Source organism: Chroicocephalus ridibundus, chromosome Z (genome assembly GCF_963924245.1).
Source record: "Chroicocephalus ridibundus chromosome Z, bChrRid1.1, whole genome shotgun sequence".
NCBI lineage: Eukaryota > Metazoa > Chordata > Aves > Charadriiformes > Laridae > Chroicocephalus > Chroicocephalus ridibundus.
In genome coordinates, this window is record NC_086316.1 from 51642082 (window position 1) to 51661268 (window position 19187).

Below are 19187 nucleotides of genomic sequence, written 5' to 3' on the forward strand. Positions count from 1 at the left end.
AGATGATCCATGAGGTCCCTTCCAACCTGATATTCTATAATGTCTCTCCCTTTCTTCTTGCACATAGCTGCTGCTCTCAGATTTGAAAGAGCAGACAAGAATTTTATGTCACAAGGTGTTTTTACATCTTGGTGTAAACTTCTGATTTTTACTGTTCTTTAAAGTACCTGACAGTTAAAAGTACTTTGTCTTTTGCTTGTCAAGTTTGTTCTCGTAGGAAAAATGGACATGTGCTCAAAAAGCTGTCAGCGTGTTTTGTTTGTTTATTTATTTTGCTGAATTTCTCCTCTTGTCTCTAGAAGTGGCTCAAGGAGGCAAACAGTCTTCAGAGGACTTTACTAGTAGACCGCCAGTGTCCGGGGTGAGACACGGGTAGCAGGGTTTCTGTCCACCGTGCTCGTTCCTGTTGGTTTTTGTTCAGCTTTTCAAAACTCAGTTCAGCTCTCTTCAGATCAGGCTTTGTTTTATTGGCGTCTTCTAAGTTCATTACTGTAATCCTCACAGTAGAGCTTGTTCTGCCTGCTGTAGGATTGTTGGCTAGCAAATTTAGCTTGAAAGAGAGCATTTGGGCAGTCTGATAATGACATTTATTTAAATACATTCATGTTACTCCTCGACAGTGGCAGCTGCAGGCAATAAAGAACATGCAATTGCAATAGTTCAAAATTGATATAGTAGCATATTTTATCTGTGAAGGATGATAAGTCCTGTCTTTTTGCAACAGTTTCTTTTTTTTCTTCTGAACGGAAATTTTTCCTCAGTTGAAAACACAAGTAAAGTAACATTTTCTGGAAAGTGGATCACAGTCGCATAGCGTATTGCTGAATTTGTGCTGTGGCAGAGAAGCAGGATCTAATGATCATTACAACGTTTGATTATTTATCAGCTGCATTTTCTGTTGAGTTTGCTGAGAAATGCAAAATTCATGAAGCATAGGTCTATCTGCTGAGTGTTAGCTTCAATCTCATGTTGTCATGCTTAAGGTAAATACCATTAAAACATTAATGCTCTACCTCACTGCCAGTGAGTCTAACAGTATTCTAAGGGTGTGCATTGTCTTAAATGAGTGGACAGCCTTGAAGTAAGCTGCAGTTGGTGTTTTAGCAAGGCACTTAAGCTGTTTCTCTTATTAGGATTGGTTTTGGTTTGAAAACTTTTTTTGGAAGATTTGATGCAAGCACTATGGTGCTTGTGTCATCGGTTGTTACATACACTGAGAATGCTGTGTGAGACTTGTATTATCTTACTCCTTTGCACACCAAGCCAGTGTTATTCCTCGGATATGTTAAAAATTGGAACAATCTGTTCCATCATGCTTCCAGCTCTTCCCGATGGAAAGAGCAGAAAGGACAGTCGTAAGCTGGAAATAGTTTTTGTTTGAGGAGTGACTGAGTAAGGTAGCAGTCTTTGGCTTGGAAAAAGAGATAATGTGGATGATATAACAAAGGCTTTAAAAATCAGAAGTGTCAAGGAAAGAGAAAGTAGGAACTGATTGTTCACTGTCTTTCAACTTTGCACAAAATGGGTGACAGATTTGTGAAATTCCTTACCAAAGTTACGACTTCATGAATAAAAAGAAGTCTGCATGGATCGAGGGGAGACTGGACTGGTATTTGGAGCAGAGATCTACTGAAAAATCACCAGATGGACAAACCACATCAAGGTCTAGAATAGAGTCTCTGAGTTGCCAAAGGCTGCAAAGCGTGGGGTGGAGAGAAGGATGTAGGAAGGAGGGAGGGCTGTTTGCCCTGTTGTCTCAGCCACACACTTCTACAGACCAAGTGTGTAAGCTGGATACAGAAATAAATGACCCTTGAGTTGAACCATTCCAACCATTTTTATGTTTGTGCATCTCTTCCTTTATTTTAATTTGGAATTTGAGCGTAGGTGCAAAGAGGTTTGAATCTAGTTGGAAAGAGGTATCCTCCGGATGTCTGGATGAAGCTGTTCACATAACTGCTACTAATGCATGAGCTGGCTGTATATGCACGCTATCTATAATCCTGGACCTAGTACATTTACTCTGCCCAACCTGTGTATCAGCTATATGCTTAAGATGCTTCATTTTATTTTTTTTTTTAAGGTGTAGATATACTGGTCAGCCAATGCATTCCGGATACATCAGATGTGGTGCACAAACTCCTGAGGCATAAATCTGTACTGCATTCTGTGATTTACGTGGTGGAAGTTCGGGAGTCTGAAAAGGAAGAGGTCTTTGATTTAACTTAACTGTGGCCTGATGTAGTAGGCCCATAGGAAATGTGTCTGTCTGGGTAATGGTCTGCACTGAAAGCATAACAAAAAGCCAGTAGACTGAATATTCTGACTATTATTGTATGTTGCAGAATTATGTGCTGTCTGGTAATGGTAACTTTCTTCTGTGTTACAGAAAGAGTTCCAAAACACATGCACATTTGACTGAAAGTTGTTTTTTTTTTTTTTCTTTTGCAGGAAAATTTTGAAGATGCCTTTGAAAATATCCCTGTGTAAGTAGATTTATTGTGGACACCATTCTAGGAAAGCATCATTCTATATGCACTGACTACATTCACATTTTCCAGAACAGTTAAGGTCCCCAAGAGTTGGGAAATGGAAGTGTAATTAGGTTGATATATGTGGTGAAGTATTTGTCAACAAATCTGAAAGTTGTAAAGAATTAAAAACAGCAAATTTAGTAACTTCTAGTTAAGTTACTAGCTACAGTTACATACTGATGGCTCTAGATATTTCTGCATGGTGTAAAAACAATAGCTCAGCATTAGTGGAAAAACTTTAATCACACATTACGCAAGGCCATCCAGTCAAGATTTTCAAATGGAAGTTGCTACACCTTGTAATGTACTGCTGCACAGATGTTTTTCCCTAATGAAGTGAGATATAGTCACTTCTCTGGCAGTAGATTTCATGCTGAAGCAACACCTTACTTAAACTGTGATGGAAATAGATGATGCTGTTCATAAGTGGTTTTAGTTTTTCTGTAGGGTTTTATTGCATTTTTGTGCCACGAAGCACGTGAGAAGGAGAATTCTAGTGATATTCTCAGATTGCTAAAACACTTCTAGAGCCAGGAGCAGTAGCTTTGGACTGAATCTAATTGCCAAAATTTCCACGGGCTTGACAAATTATACTTTACAGGTCTGCCGGACCCTCTATTTGTACCTCACCTAGAGTAGTAAGGTCTGCTCGCTGTGTAAAACTATAGTTGAAAAATTAAACATATTGCTTCCTGATACTCTGAAGGAAAGAAATAAGAATCTGATGTATTTGTGTTGAGAACTCTTCATGTTAGTGACTACTACTTCTTCCTTTGACTACCTAGCAGTTAATGTATGATCAGATAACTTCTCTCTCTGGCCCTTACTTCCCTTGAGAGACAGAATAAAGTCTATCTGTAATATTTACTTTATGAGAATATTTATCCAACACCCATTTCTTCTATGAGAAGGTTGTTTTGTTGTTTTTACTGATATCTGAGCTGGGCGGCATGGATGTTTATTATTGGTGTGTAGAGCTTTGATTTGTTCTTTGTGAATCTCTCTTCTGTGTTCATAGCTGTCATACAGGGACACTTTTTATAGTGGTGGAGAAGTTAGACTGATGTTAGTTTATTCTGACTTGTATTGCTTCTCTGTGTAATAACCATTATGTAGTAGACGAGTAGATGTGTGATGGTAGAGAGAATATTAGTAGAGCGGAAATCATGCTGTTACTTAATGTCTCAAGTTGAACTGTCACTGTGGTTGCTGTCCTTGTCCACTGGCCAAAATTACTATGCCTGTGCTGTTATATTGTTGACTGATTCTGTTACATATGTATTCTAAAACTAAGTCTCAATTTGTTCAGGTTTCACAGCCTTTAGTTCAGCCTATTTAAGTAACGTAGGACCACCCACAGTTCTTATTCGGGTGGTCCTGCACAAGCCTAGGAGAAAAAGCAGTGTGAGTAACTGCGTTCCCTGAGCTCTTACTATTTTTTTTTTTATTTATAACGTGATTATAATTAATCTGATTATTTCAGTTTTTCATGTAGAAAATAAACACACAAATTCATTTTTGTGTCTCAGGAACGGTTTTACTTTGTGGAACAGCTACATCAAAAAAACCCAACTTGCATTACATAAGATCCATGAGAATGGTGTTTAACAAGTCTCTGAAAATGCCTTGCAAGGCTTGACCTGATGACTGCATATGTTAAAATAGGCTGCACTAAATGTAGTAAAACTTGCATAGATGGAAGAGGCAGTATCTGTAACCCATTAGCAGCCTAGCACATTGACTTGTCATGAGACGTGCAGCGTGTGCTAAATGCTCTTCATGGAGCCTATCTCCTGTTTATTTAGTTGAGTAATGTGAATATAAGACAGCAGATTTAACCTTGAAATAATTTAGGGGTTAACCTGTGTCTTCAGTGGCAGGCTATCAAACCAGTCAAGAACAGTATCTCACTTTCTGTAATCGTCAGGATGGTGTTGTATCTACTAAAATGCAGCTTACTTTAATGTTATGTTGAATGTTCAGACTCATAAATGACTCCACACGTCCTTCTCAGGCGTACTTGTTGTAAGTCCTCAAAACAGTTGGCCATTTAAGTAATACTTACTACAAAAGTGAGATGCTTTAGTATTAGTTGATCCAAAGGAGGGAAGTATTAAGCCTCTGAAACCCAACAGGATGCATAAGGGAAAGAACGAATATGAGTTTCTCAGCATCAGACTCTGGATGCTTTCATCTTTTGAGCATATATTTGAGTACTATATTTTTTAAGACTGACTTGAAGTATTAATAAAGGCACTAGTAGTATTCAAGGGAAAATATTTCTAGTTTTCTGTGCTTTTTTCAATAGTCTCTACTGTTATTCCAACTCTTATGATATGAGTTTAGAAATTCCTATGAAATTCTGTGGGCTTTTTGACTGTAATTCTTCCTCCTTCTTTGGAAGAAAAACTTGGAGCTCTGTTTTGATCGTTTTGATCTACATCTTGTCCCATTTGAATTATCCGATTGCAGTAAACCAGCAGAAGATATTAATAATATGACTCTGAACAGCACCATTCTTCCAAATGGGATTTGGAGTGTATCTGTATCATAGGACTAAAAAAACTTGTGATATTGGGGGGTCTTTGTTACTTTCACACAGTGTTACTGACCCTGAGTAGCTTCCATCAAATATTTTTCAGGTAGGGAGGTTGTTAGTCAACTTTAGAAAAGGTCTGTAAATTCTTGACCCTCCTGGATAGCAAATGAAAAAGGAAATTTCTTATTGAGAAAGCTTCACAAGATTCTCAAAAGCATTAATGACTGACAATGTCATCTTCTCGTTATGATTAAATACTTTGATTATCAGTGACTACAGTAAATTTTGAGTATTTCTGACAGTATTTTCTTCTCTGTGCACTGTAGAATGTGCCATGAGCACTGACCTAATTGAGCTCCATTTCATGGAGATTATTGTCTTACGAACTTACACCTTCCCCCACCAGATGACTCAAGCTTTCCCTGCACATGTCCTCATGACCTACTAACCTCTCTTTTCCCCTAGCTGCACCTGTGTCCTCCTTACTCCTGGATGGTCAACAGGTAGCTTGATTTTTCAGCAGAAAACAGAAAATTAAATATTGTTACTTGGCCCTTCCCTCTGTAGGTGCCCATTCAGGTATTTCTGCACTATCCAATTACAGATTTCAGTTGTCTCCTGAGTTGACTGCTTCTCTGTCAAATGAGTCTGATTGAACTGGCTAATGGGTTAGAATATTAAGAGCCTGGGGACACAAGTGGACAGTCGGCGTAATTGTCTGTGTTGTTTCCTTTGAAAATTATGTTCATAGAGAGGCGGTTCAGTTTGTGAGTATTTGAGCAATAAGAGCAGGATAATCTCAGCTGGAGTGCTTGCTGCTGATGAATTGCTCTGTGTTGAGACAATTAGCTACTCTTCAGTTACAGAAATTACATGGAAATGTGTGTATTCTTTTGTAACTGGGCAGGATTCTTCACTTGATTAGACTCTGTCCTTTACTCAAATTCTTCAGAGGAACAGCTATTTAAAAAAAGTGCCTAAGGAACTGAAAAAAAAACCTTGGGACTTCTTGTGGAAGTCCTCAATCTTATCTTTCTTGAAACTCTTGAGTTTTAGTTTTCAAATGATGCTGGTAGTTTGTCTGAGGGGAAGCCTTTCCCAAATCTAGTGCCACATGGGTTATTCTTGACCTTTCCCTGTCTAGAATGATTGGTAGTTTTTTTTCTATTAATAATACAGTAGTAGAAATTTGGAAACATTACTACATTGAAAAAATTAATTGCCAGAGATTCAACCATATGGGAAGCTGTATCTTTTTTTTTTTTTATTTATTTTGTTAACATTCATCTTAACATTTTCCTATGTATCGATGTTTCAATTTCTTTTATTTTGGATAAGAAAGTGTCATTGTTACAGCTCTGTGGTGACATGCCTGGCATCGATTTGAGTGGCTTACTGCAGTTTGGTTATACCCAATTGAATTTAACTGAAATAGACCTTTTTTATAGACAGTTGTGTCTGCAAAGACTGTTGATGTTTACTTGTGAGATCAGAGCTGCTTCCAATTCTGTCAGATCAACTTGTTGGTTTCAAGAATTTGAAAAGAATGTGTGGGAACCATGTCTTCATAGTATTTCATACACCATGTTGTAATTCTTCATGTAAAATATGTATAGAGTAACACTGCTGTGTATATTGCTCCAGTATATGCTAGCAAATGGTTTTGCTAATCTAACTTGGCTTTAACTGGCTTTATTCCCTGAATATTATTGCTTAACTATAGTTACTAGATTGTGCAGGTTAGCTGTTAAAAGGGCAATGAGTTATGTTAATAGGGTAAAATCCTTCCCTAAATCTCTAGTGCTGGCTGTCGTATCTGAGGACAGGTCCAGGAGGAAATCAGTCTTTGCTCCGATTGTCTAAATGGATTAGATTCTTTATCTAGACTCTTTTGTGATCTTCTACTTGTTGTGGCTACTGTAAGTATACATAGCCACTCCAAAACAGTTTTTGTAATGAGCCCAAAACACTTGTTTTGTGTAAATGTGTAAGGACCATTAGGTGGAGTTCCACCTGTAAATGCCTTTCTTTACTCACTGGTGCTGAAGCCAAAGAAAGAGTATTACAGTAAGTTAGTCTGCCATTTTGCTTAAAGTAAGCAGTAGTGTTTCACCTAGCGTCTTCTCTACCAACGACAGTTACTAAGTTTTCCAAGTAACCTTGGTGGTAACTTTTGATATAGCATCTTCAACCTTGCAAACCCACAGCCTATCAAAGAGGATAGGTGGGATGCATGTGAAAGTAAATTTGCCATTACATGGTTGTGTTAACTCAGAACTGGTTTCAGATTGGCGTATTCTGTTGTAAAAGGAACCAAGTAACTGGAGACAAATGGTTCTTTCTGTTTTGGAAATTCAAGCCTCTGACAAGAAGTTTTGTGATGATAAATTACTTTTTGCCAGATATTTCCCCAGGTTTACGCTGGAGTGTCTGCTTACTTTATGTTTTGGGCAAATCTGTTTCACAAGGTAACCTGTTACCTGCCAAGCATCTACAGGTTCAAAAAACATGGATGGAAAAGATTTATGTGTCTCTTCTTCTTTTATTTAATTCTTGCTAAAAATGCTTCATCAGTACCTGAATCTTACCGTGGGAAAACTATGAAATTCAATTTCAGTCTTACTGAACAAGATAATTCTCAACTTCTATGAGTTTTTTTTTTCCCCCTAGGTATTTCTACTACCTTGATTTTCCCCAAAATTATTAGGGGTTTTTTTTGTGGAATGCAGGGATCCATATTTTCTGTTGCCAGAGTATAATTTTGTAAATTATCTCTTCTTTGGTTTTACAAGAAGATGATTAAAAGAGGTTTGAGTTCTCGACAATTTTTAACCATCACCATATTATGCCGAGTCTGTACTGACCTTGTCACTCCTATTTTGATTTCTGTATGTATTTTATCCCTGAAGGTCTCAATTTGTTAGGAACTTATATGAAATTTCAATAGTATTTGGATTTCCTTCCATCTCATTTTACTTACTGTTCCTTAAAATGTCTTCTGTATCTGACAGGAATAAGTTACCATCAAGTTGTTATGCCTTTACATGGTACGAGTTGTCATGCAATCTTCTTTGAGGTAAAGGCGAGATGGTGTTTTCAATTACCACCACATTATCAGAGGCCTATGCAAATAAATAACAATATGTAGAGTAACTGTGTTATGGTAGCTGCCTGAGTATGTTTATAGCAGATGCTTTGTAGTTGTGCTTAGGAAGGAACAGTAGCCTGTGTGACTGCTGCAAACAGTTCATATGCAGAGGAAGACTTCATGTTGTGCTATTTGTATAGAAATTTCTGCCACCAGACCCAGAGTTGTAGCATCAGTGGAAAGATAGTGAGATCTCACTTAAACACAATTAAAAAACAAGATAGTGAAAATGTGGAAGCTAGAATTCAGTAGAAAAGCAAGACAGATTATTTTTTTGATGAATAATGAAATTCCTAGGACTTTCTATCTTTATCAATTTCAGCAGAAAGAGGCATATGTCATTGCTGTATTATCACTCCTCTTTTGTATTTCCTTTTCGTACCCCAGGCTGGATACTGCTAATCCTTGATCCTACCAAAGCAGCTCTGTGTGGTATTACTGGGGTGATAGATTAAGGGCCAGAAGTGTTTAAGAAAGTTAGAGCAGGTTATCCTTGTAATCTCAGAAGTGTAGTTAAGATTTCAGTTATACCTGCACATGTGTGTGTTTTTGTCAGTGAATGAAACTGAACAGCTGAGGAAATGGCCGTAAATTCAGGTTTGAATTCAGTGAGCCAGAAACTTTTAGGAGCAGTGCCTGTCCCAATAAATTTGAACTCAGAATCTGAGGTTGTCTTAAAATGGTGAGAAACAGCTGTGACAATTTAAATGATCGAAGTTTTATTTTCTTATGTTTGGTCCTCAAGGTCAAGGAGAAAAAAAAAAAGTTCAGTAAACGTGATTTTTGTATCCAGTAAATGACATTTTCATAGCTACCTAAATATGACAGAGTAGCCACTGTATATTGTCAGTCTCAAGATTTGGAACAGCAGTAGTGAGATACCAGCCTAACCTCATTAATCCTTCTCTACCCCAAAACAGTTATTGGATTATAAATTGTTTAAGTTTGAGGGAGTTTGGGCAATAATTATGTCATTCCTCACTCTTGCATATTTATTGCAACTACACCTTTTCCCTCTGGTGTGTTTGTATTTGAGTAGAAGTCTTCAGGTCACACTGTGCAAGTTCTTATACTGGTATTTTCTGTTGACTTTGAAATGTGCAATTCAACCTGTGTCCATAACTTCTTAGAAAGCAAGGGGTGGGGGGTGGTGGGGAACAGGAGAGGGGGGAGGAAAAAAAACAACACCCAACCAGAACATCTTGGGGACATTCTGTGCAGAACTGGCAGAAACTCTGCATCTCTTCCACACCATGCTACTCTCTTGCAAACCTTCACTGAAAGGCTGGCACACAGAAAGGTACCACAGCCTGTTTTGCTGTGATCCAGTGTCCACCAAAGTATATTTGGGTTGTTGATTGTCGCTTACACTTCCACGAAAAATAAATTAACACCATGACAGTAAACTTGCATAATATTTTTTGGGTGGGGGTTACTGGAGACTCCTGGAGTCTATTAATTATCATGCAGGAATCTTGATGCGCTGGAATGCATGGTCTACTGATCACATCTGTGTTTTCTACCTTTAAATTTCTTTGAGGAAATTAATATTTATCCTTTATGTGCTTTAATAAATGTGCTTTAATAAAGAATGTGTAATGTTATTTGGAGTCACGCAACTTGAGAATTGCCTTCTCTGAATAACTTCAGAGACTTTGAAAGGGATGTAGACTCTTAATGTTTTCAATTGGTGGTACAATGTTTAAGTCATCAGTGCTTTAGATAAGAAAATGAAAAGATGAGCTCTAACTCGCATACAAAAAGCCCCAAACTTGTAGTCTATGACTTGCTCAGATGTTGAGAAGGAGGACTGTTTTTAGGGAAAGGGGATTGAAAACCAGATTAGCCACATTCTTTATTTTAAACTATTAAACAAACAAAAAACTCTCTCCTCTTTTAACAGTGTTGTGTTTTAGTTGTTTTGTTGGTTTGTTGCATTCTGGGAAACAATCTGAGTGGGGGGTGGTTTGTGTGTGTGTACTAGTGGATTTTTCTTTGCGACCATCCAGACAAAATCTTTTGAGCATGTGTTGATATTTGCAGACGAAAGCTTGCTTTCATCAGTTTTGTGGAAATGTCCTCCTGACTCTTTCTCAGCCTTAACTGGGAAGTACTTTATGAGGCCTTCGGTGTGGACTGTCTGCAACTTACGCTGAGTTAAAGACAGGATGTTGTATGTTTTGTGTGTTAACTGAGCTGATTTTTATGTAACTGGTCAGTCTTGCTTCAAAACTGATTTGCCTTTCATGTACAATCAGGATGAGAGAAATAATGGCACTTTTGACTCTACCTGCCTCAAATAATGTTAATATAATAAGTGACAATATACGTAAGCACTGCTTCCAAGCCGTGTGGTGGAGAACTTGGATATCTCTGAATTCCTTGGACTTTAACACTGGCAGGCACAATTTCTGGGCAAAGGTAGAAGCATCCTGATTTTAAAGGTGCTGTTGTCCATAAGTTACAGCTGTCAGTCTTGTCCTGCAAAGCCTGTCTTACCTGATCATAGCCTTTGGTTTCCTCGAGCGTGTTAGGAAATACTGTGCAACTTTTTCCTAGTATGTTGCATTCTTACAACATAATTTACAGAGTAAACTGTTTAAATAGATAGGTTTGAAGTAATACTGCTTTTATTACTTGGCACCCATCTGCAATGGGGAAATGCAAATCTGTAGTTTCCTACATTGTGTTTTAAAGGCTTTTTTTGAGGCATTTTTTGTGAGTAAATCTCAGTTCATGACAGCAAACATAGCTAGGAATAGGTGCTATTAGCCCAGGTGGTACAGCTTTAAAGAATACTTTTCAAAGGGAACGGTGGAGGACATTGTTTAATTTTCTGCAGCTTAACTCCCATGTGCTGAGCTTTCCCATACCTCATCTGGAGAGATTAGACCAAGGGCATGAAACTGTCTCTGTTGCAGCTGTTTTGCTTCTGACTCCTGCTTCCTTCTATTGCTGCTGATATTAATGAAGACAACTATTTATTAGCTGGCTCTGTGCTATTGATTTATTTTGGTCATGAGACTACCTAAAAATTTGGATTTCTGGGGGAAAAACCTCAAAGGGTTAATAAAAAATTGCGTTGACTTGTTTGAGTACTGTCAAACAATGAAAATCAAACATGAGCTAGTTAGCTTTCTTCACTGCTGCTTGCTACAAACTCTTGTGTGTTTGATCTGTTTTCACTGCAGCTGCATTATTACACTTTTCTTTTTCTGCCCGACTTTAATTACAGCATCCTTTTTATTTATTTATTTATTTATTCAGGAGGTAACTCCCTGAGGTAACTTCCTTTTTGCCTTTAAACACAAATCGCTTTCCGTTCCTCCTGTCTCCATTTTCTTCTTGCGGTTAGGAGTGATAGATTAGAATTAGGCTGCAGCACAGATTGGGAAAATCTCCCAGCATCCTCTTCCCGCAGAGGCATCAGCTTCCAGCATTGACTGTAGCTGCTGCCACTCTAACTGACATTTCTTTTGAATTCGGCTATGGAGAGTGCCTGTGATGCCAGGTGCCGGCTTGTGAACTTTTACCCTCTAATTCTTTTTGCTTGATAACTCATTAATGAAGCCTCATGGATATTGAGAAATAAAACAGAATCAGTTTTCTCTTTATGCTTTTCTTCTCTGGCTTTTTTCTTTTCCGTGTGTGTGTGCAGTGGAAAAATAACAGAGTGAAAGCAGCAGCACTTATTTTTGCATAAGGACTGTATTTACATACCTGAAGTTAACTGAATTAATCCTGTAAGTATATTATCTCTGCCTACTAGTCCCTGAAATCATGAACGTGGTAGTTAGATTTATGGCGTTTTATCTGTGAAAATTTACTTTGGCATGTATATTAAACTACAAAAAAAAATTCTTAGATGTATTTCCTTGAAGAGGAGGGAAAAATGATATATTCACAATGGGTTTATGAAATAATGGCAGTGGTGTACAATGCTTTTAGAGAGCAGAAGCTTCTCTGCAGATGTCAGTGCTTAATCAGCTCGGATGCTGTAGGTTGTAGAACACTGCAAGGTGTGTATTTTGGAATGCTATTCTTTAAAATGGGATAGTTTAAGGACAGTATCAGACTTGTAGTTATTTTCTTCATCTGTAGAGTATGTCTTCTACTCTTGGTATCTGTGCTGATTTAACCATTTGAAGTTATATAATTTTTGACTTAAACATAAATTATTTATTTCATGGGATGCAGTTCTGTGGTTTCTAAGTACTAAATGTTAAGTAAAATACAGTGTGCTTTTAGAGGTTTTAGTAGTTTAAGGTCTTCAACACTAGTTATAAGTTCACTGTGTAATAAATTCCAGTAAATTGGTTTGAAGTTTAGGAAGAGTGTCTTAAGATCACACTGTCCTAGTTGTTTGGATCTGAGCCAATATTTGTGTGACGCAGTGTTAGTCCCATAAACATCTGGCCTGATCTGGTGTCCTACTTGCTGCATGATTTATTTCTTCTTTTTTTTCTGTAGCAAGACAAGTAGAATTTTTATTCGTTTTGTGTAAAACTGTCAGTAAGCTGTCATTATTATTTATCTATGCTAGCTATTTCAGGAGGATATTTTTCAACCTGTTTTCTCATCAGCATGTCCTACTTGGACCTACTTTCCAAGGGAAATGTTGAACAGATTATTTTTTTTTGAACCTCCATTTATCTATATCTACATATTGTATATTAAGTTTTGTCTTTAAGTATTGTTCTCTGGCGTATTCAGGTGCTCATTTTTCTACACAGTATTGCCTGTATTGACCTCAGCTGGATTATTTGATATAAACTGTTAGTCTGATACGAGGTATTAAAACATAGTGGATTCTCAGTTTACTTGCAAAGATCTTCTCTTAAAACATACATCTAAAAATGCTGTTGTATCACTGAGTTCTATTAATAAATCTGATAACAACCTCTTATAGTGCTGTGCATTTCCATTAGTGTCCAGCAGAACAGCGTAAAGCAGATTTTTTCTCCTACCTGCAATCGACATTGACACTGCTGTGTTTTTCCTTTCCCCTCTGTCGAACTGTGGTCACTTCTAAATACCTGTCATTGGATTGTTTTGCTGACTGTTTTTAGGACTGCATATATTTTGCAATGCCACGTCAAATTCATGCCGGAATAGCTTGATACACGTGAATAGGATTATTTCACAATCATTTCGGTGATCAGATAAACTGTATATGCATATTCAGGTGGGTAAATAAGTAACCCAGGTAGTTGTCATTTGTTCTGCACCCAGAATATGGCTGATTCATTATGGAAAATTTGCGTCTTGCTTACTCTGCATGTGCAGTGCAGTTTGCTGTTGAACTTAAAGAACTTGGTGTCTGATAAAGCTGCTGATGTTTCTTTTTTTCCCCTTGGGCTGTAAAAACACCTGACTTGCAAAAAATTGATTATTGAGTTACTCATTCTGATTAATGGTCAGTCCAAAACTGACACGTTTGTGAATGCTCATGGTTTTGGTTTTTTTTTTTTTTCTTAAAAAAAAAAAAAAGTGGCTAGAAATGTAGCCTGTCTCTGTGTTTTTCAGAGGGGCAAACTGATGTGGGCAATGGTGGGTGCTCATCAGCTAGTACGATGCGTTTACTCTTGGCACTAATTCTTGTGGCACCTGAGGCGCAAGCAGATGATCAGCTTTGCCTTGGCTTTCTTCCTTTGTGCTTATTCAGTTGCTTTGTTGCATCTGTAGAGTAGTAATAATATGTAAGGATACAGCAATCAGTATTTTCTTGTGGTGTTCAGATACTGCATTGATAAATATATAGGTAAGCAAATTCCATGTTTTCAATACAGATGGCCATCAGGAAAGTTCCTTTATCTTGTCACCCCTCCCTGCCCTCTCAGTCTTGGACATAAAGTAAATGTTTGGAAGCAAAACCTTTCAATCACTTTCTTGTATTTGATTACCAGATTCTCATGAAGCTGCACCGTAGCTGCTGGATTGCTTTCTAACTAGAACAAAGACTGTCCTGTGCATGCCCCCAAAATTTGAGATAACAAATAAGACTTACATACAGAATGCAAAAAAAAGAAACATTATTGGTCTCCTGACAGGTTGTGGTCCGGCATCTAAGGTTTAAGGTCAGATGAGACTTTTAAGAAGGAATTTTTGTTTGTATATAAATTTTTTGGTGTGTTTGAGGGTTTTTTAATGCATTTCATTCATAAGACAGTTATTACAAATATTTCTACTGCTGTGAGCAGTAAAATAAAGCAGTTGTCTCCTGTGGCTAGATATGTATCTGTGAAATTTAGAAAAACTAAAATTAGAACTTGCTTTTCTAAAATGGAAGGGAGGGAAACACCCCTCCTGAAATGCAAGCACACACCCTCCCCCTGCCCAGCTTTTGCTCTGTGAGGAACAGCTTTATCTGCCTTCCGTCTGCCTCGTTGTTAGATTACATGTGCCTGGTAAAGTATAATGATTGATCAATTAAAATGCTCTCTTAGTGAAATTCCAATAGTGTATGAAGAGCTGTCAGTTTGAACTTTTTTTGGCAATGGTAAGGTAGAGATAAAAACCGTAAAGTCATTCTCAGCTTATTTTTCATGCATATCATTTTAATAATTGTTGATTTTTTTCAACAGGGGCAACTGCCTTGGTTTTTTTCCTCCTACTCAGTTACCTCTTCCCTTCTTACTGTCTCTATTTTCCTGAGACCTCAACTACTTTTTTACAGAAGTTCATTTTGAGAATACAGTTTTTGATGCTTTGTCTTTATTTTATGATGTGTACAAATATGTGTATTGGGTAGCTACCGTTTCTTCTCTTCTCTCTGCATCAGCATTTCTGCCACAGCTGTAAGATGAGGGAGAAAAAAGAATTCAATTAAAAAAAAAAAAAAAAGACCAAAACCAGCAACAAACAAAACCACAAAAAACAACCAAACAAAGCCCCCAACACTATTAGAGAAAAGGAAGATGCACTAGTGATGAGATCAGTTGATCATGCAAAGGATAATGTAGGCAGATCCCTTGTTATTGCAACAACAATCCAGGGATTCACTGATACGGATTTACAAATAACTAGCTAACTGCTACCGTCTCATAATGAGGTGGTGTTGAGGAGGAAGGTGCAACCTCACTGAACTGAATTGCCTCATAGGGTGGCAGCGCGATCCTTTGCTGTTACCATTTCTGTGGGTGGATAGGTGTCTCCAAAATTAAAGTGAAAGCTAGTACATTTGCTTCTGTCTGCCCTAGAATGTGTTTTTTAAATCCAGTGTGCAAGAAAGTCCCAAGGGAGGAAAAAGTCTGTTGCCCTAACAGTTCTGCTAAAATACCAAGCTGCGTAGATTAATATCATTTAAATTAAATTACCATTGTTAGGGCAGGTGTGTGTATTGTGTGGTTTTGGGTGGGGCTTTTTGACTCTTTTTGTTGGTTGATGTTTGAAAAACTGCCTGTCGTTGAATGGGTTGTAATATAGTAAGCTTTTAGAGTAATTTCTGCCTGTTTGCAAATTTGGCTGGCACAGCACTGGATAGTTTTGCTGCCAGTTGGGTTTCCTTAAATGAATGTTTAGCACACACACTACAGCATGCGTTGGTGAAGTTCTGAAACAGTGAAGACACTACGCCTTCAAAGGAATTATTTTATCAAGCCTGTCTTGCATCAGCATGGAATTTTTTCAATGCTTCGCATAAGCTGGTAACATTTCTAAGGAATATATAAGACATACAATTTTATTTATATAAAATTCATGCTTCCTATAAAAAAGGATGTGTGCATAATAAATGCAGAATTTTCTGTGAAGGTAAACTGTGACTAATTGATTTACTATATGGGTAAAAAAAATAATTAGCACTTGCTGTACTGATCAGATAGCTGTAGTTTGTAGACTTTCTATATTAATGATTATAATAGCCTAGGGTAGGAAGTAATTTATTTAAGTTGGAAATAATTTCAAACTTCTAACCTTATGGCTTAAGGTTTTTCTTTTGTGTGGTTATAAGTGGTGTTGAAGTCTTGAGTTTTAGATGAAACGATAAAACAGAAGTTTTCTGTTTATGATAAAAAAAACCCTATTGATCGTGTGGTCTTATCTTTCCATGATTATTTTTAAACTAACACATCAGGTTAAGAATCCGTTTTGTTCATAAACTGAAAGTGATTGGCAATTTAAAAGCACTGTGACCCCTTTAATGTAAAGGATTTATCATGCTTTAATTTGTTAGCTGTAAGAAACATCTAAATGTAAGAAAGGTTACTCAGTTTGATTCCACCTTTCTGAATTGCTCTGCAGGTGGGAGGAAAGCACAGCATGCATACAGATGGAAGAATAAAATTCAGCCTCATGGAGGCTTGCCTGATGCACCTTGCTTTTTCAGAGCCTGATTTCTGCACCTGGCCAGCAAGATACTGAAAGGCATGTCGCCAGCACTAGCATAGCATGGGTGTCAGGGGTATGTGCAGTTCCTTACTCAGGTCAGCAGTCCTCAGAGAGAATGGTCCATGCTTTGCTTTCATGAGGGTTCCTTAGATTCAAACTTGATACAGAAATTGTTCCTGAAAGCGGTGCATCTCTGCTTGTATTTATTAAAAAAAAAAAAAAACAAACAAAAAAACCACCACACCAAACCAAAAACAAAACCACAAATCAAAGCCAGACAGAAGTCCCACACTTGTGAGTTTTAGGAGTGGCCCCTTGCAATAAGAAGAGAATCCAACATAACTAGAAAGCTGCTCTCCGTGGTCTTATGAACACTTCCCAATGTTCACTGTATGTATGTCTGTGTATTTTACTGCCAAGGACCATGTAAGCCTTTAGCCACCCTTCACTGAACTATCCTAAACATACAATGTACACCTAACAGAATATCTTAGTAGGATTTGGCAATAACCTTATTTTATGTTAGCCTTCACTTCATGCCATAGAACTGTTAGAGCGTGTTTGTAACAAGGAGTGGTGACACCTGTGGCTCTGTGGTAGGTAGGTGGTACCCCTACAAAGTGTCTCACTGTTTATCTGATGGGATTGATACTTGTGTTGCAACTTGGTGTCTGTACAAGGGGTTGGTAAAAGTGCTAGCAAATGCCAGAAAGCATCAAAATCACTACTGTTCTCGGACATTGCGAAGGATCAACACAGTTAGGTAGAGCAGTGTTCAAAAATACCCTGAGCCACCTAGGCAAGAAAATGGAGCTATTGAGTGGATTCTGGTGAGGATCAGCTGCTATTTACCATTAAGAAGTCATGTCCTGGCTAGTTGAGATGCATGACAAGATAATTACTCTTTTTGACATGGTAGAACATAAACAGATATTCATTAGTACAAAGGGAAAGATCTACTTCAGAAAGTGTAGAAACATTCTGAATAGTGACAGTGAGTATCTGATTTTGACATTATATTCCAGCAGAGAAGATGGTAATAAGAACAGCCTGAGAACAATACATTTTAATGCTGTTTTGTCAGCATTAACTTTGGAAGTAAATACTCTAGCAGATGCCTGCATATATGTTACTCAAGAAGAGAGCTACAGATAGTGGTTTCTTGTTTCCCTACCTGTTGATACTGTGGTTGACACCCAGAATCGTTTTTGTTTGAGTTTAAGCACATAAATGCCTCTAAAAGAGTCTTCTGATGAAGCTTCTGTAAGTGTTAAAAGTCAATTTTTGCTGAAGTAGTTATTTCCTGGGAAAGTGTTCTCTTAGATGTGATGGTTTTTTTCTTGATCGTTATCATCAAAATAGCGTACTCCCAATTTTTAAAGACCTTATTTTCACCCCTTTTGTTTGTCAGATGTGCATCTTAATGTGGGTATTTTAAAACTGAATTGTTATCACTAGTTTCACTTTTCTGTGTGGTGGTTTTTTTTCCTCTCAAGAAGTTTTAATTTGGTCCCACTAATGGCTTCAAATATTTTCAGTAACTGTAGCCCAGTGAGACTTTTGTTAGCAACAACAGTAGCTGTACAGAACCAAGTCGCTGGCAATGAAATGTTTAGCAGATGAGGCTGATTTTTTTGGCTGTGTTGTAGAAGAGCCAAGAACAAATGGGTTTAGAAGTTCAAAAACTAAATTCTGGCATCCCTGTTCGTGCAAAGTACTGCTTGCACATTTAAGTGCAACTCATGTTAATACCGTGATGTGGAACTCAGTCCTAAATATGATTTAAAATGTGGAAAATACAGGTAGATCAAAAGTAGACTCTTCTGCAGTTCTCCAGTTTCTAGCTCCTGAATCGCTTTTCAAGAGACGAGTGGGTAGATCATTGCACTAGGGGCGATTGTATTAAAAGCTGACTAAACCTCTTGGAGATACAGACAGAAGAGTGGTACCAAGTTAATACTTAACTTTAGCTGTATAACTGCCTTTCAGGCATGCTCTTACACTGACTACGGATGTGGACCGATAGATGATACTGTTTAACTCATTATGTGTTTAAATAACTTTCTTTTAAATACTAGAGCAATGACTTTTTTTTTCATTTGTTTTAGGCTAGTAGTTATGCTCCTAATTAGTCTGTAGGGGGCGGGGGAAGGAAAGCAGCGTAATAAGCTGTAAAGTGTTTTGACATTTAAATGATAATGCTCTTGCTTTGCCTATATCTTGAGGGTTATCATACTAATAGTGAATATTCCAATACATCTCAGGGTTTTCAAGTTGGTATTCTTATTCTTTGTTTCTGTGGCAGGTCCAAGTAGTTGATTAGAAGAACCTACTTAAAGCTGCTAATAACTTCCTTATGGACCGTATATCCCCACTGTATTGGAACAGTTTAATGAGTAGCTCAGCACCAAGCCCAAGATACATCGCCTATTTCTGGAATTCAAAACACTTATTCTTTTTTCATAAAAGAAGATTGACATAGAAGTGAGAAGATAACTGTAAAAAATTCTCTGTGTTGGCAAGAGGTATCCTTAAAGTATTTAGACAGTAACACAGTGGTGTTTCATTCTCCTCGTAATGTGACATTGTTATCTTTGAGTAACACCCAATATAGCACATTTTTCTTTTCCTTTTTTCG

General features: G+C 37.5%; 1 protein-coding gene across 4 annotated transcripts in view; it reads left to right on the forward strand.

Moving 5' to 3' along the window:
- The window catches only part of TTC39B (tetratricopeptide repeat domain 39B), a 99907-nt gene that overhangs the window by 23608 nt on the left and 57112 nt on the right, over nt 1–19187 (forward strand). For 2 of the 4 annotated variants that reach the window (XM_063321572.1, XM_063321575.1), the window contains exon 2: nt 2452–2486. The exons of 1 other annotated variant lie outside the window; for it this stretch is intronic. In XM_063321572.1, coding sequence (XP_063177642.1) covers nt 2452–2486 — 35 coding nt within the window. Of the gene's footprint in view, nt 1–2451; nt 2487–11647; nt 11965–19187 lie in introns of those variants that run through there. One more of the 4 variants, XM_063321573.1, reaches the window with a different exon arrangement.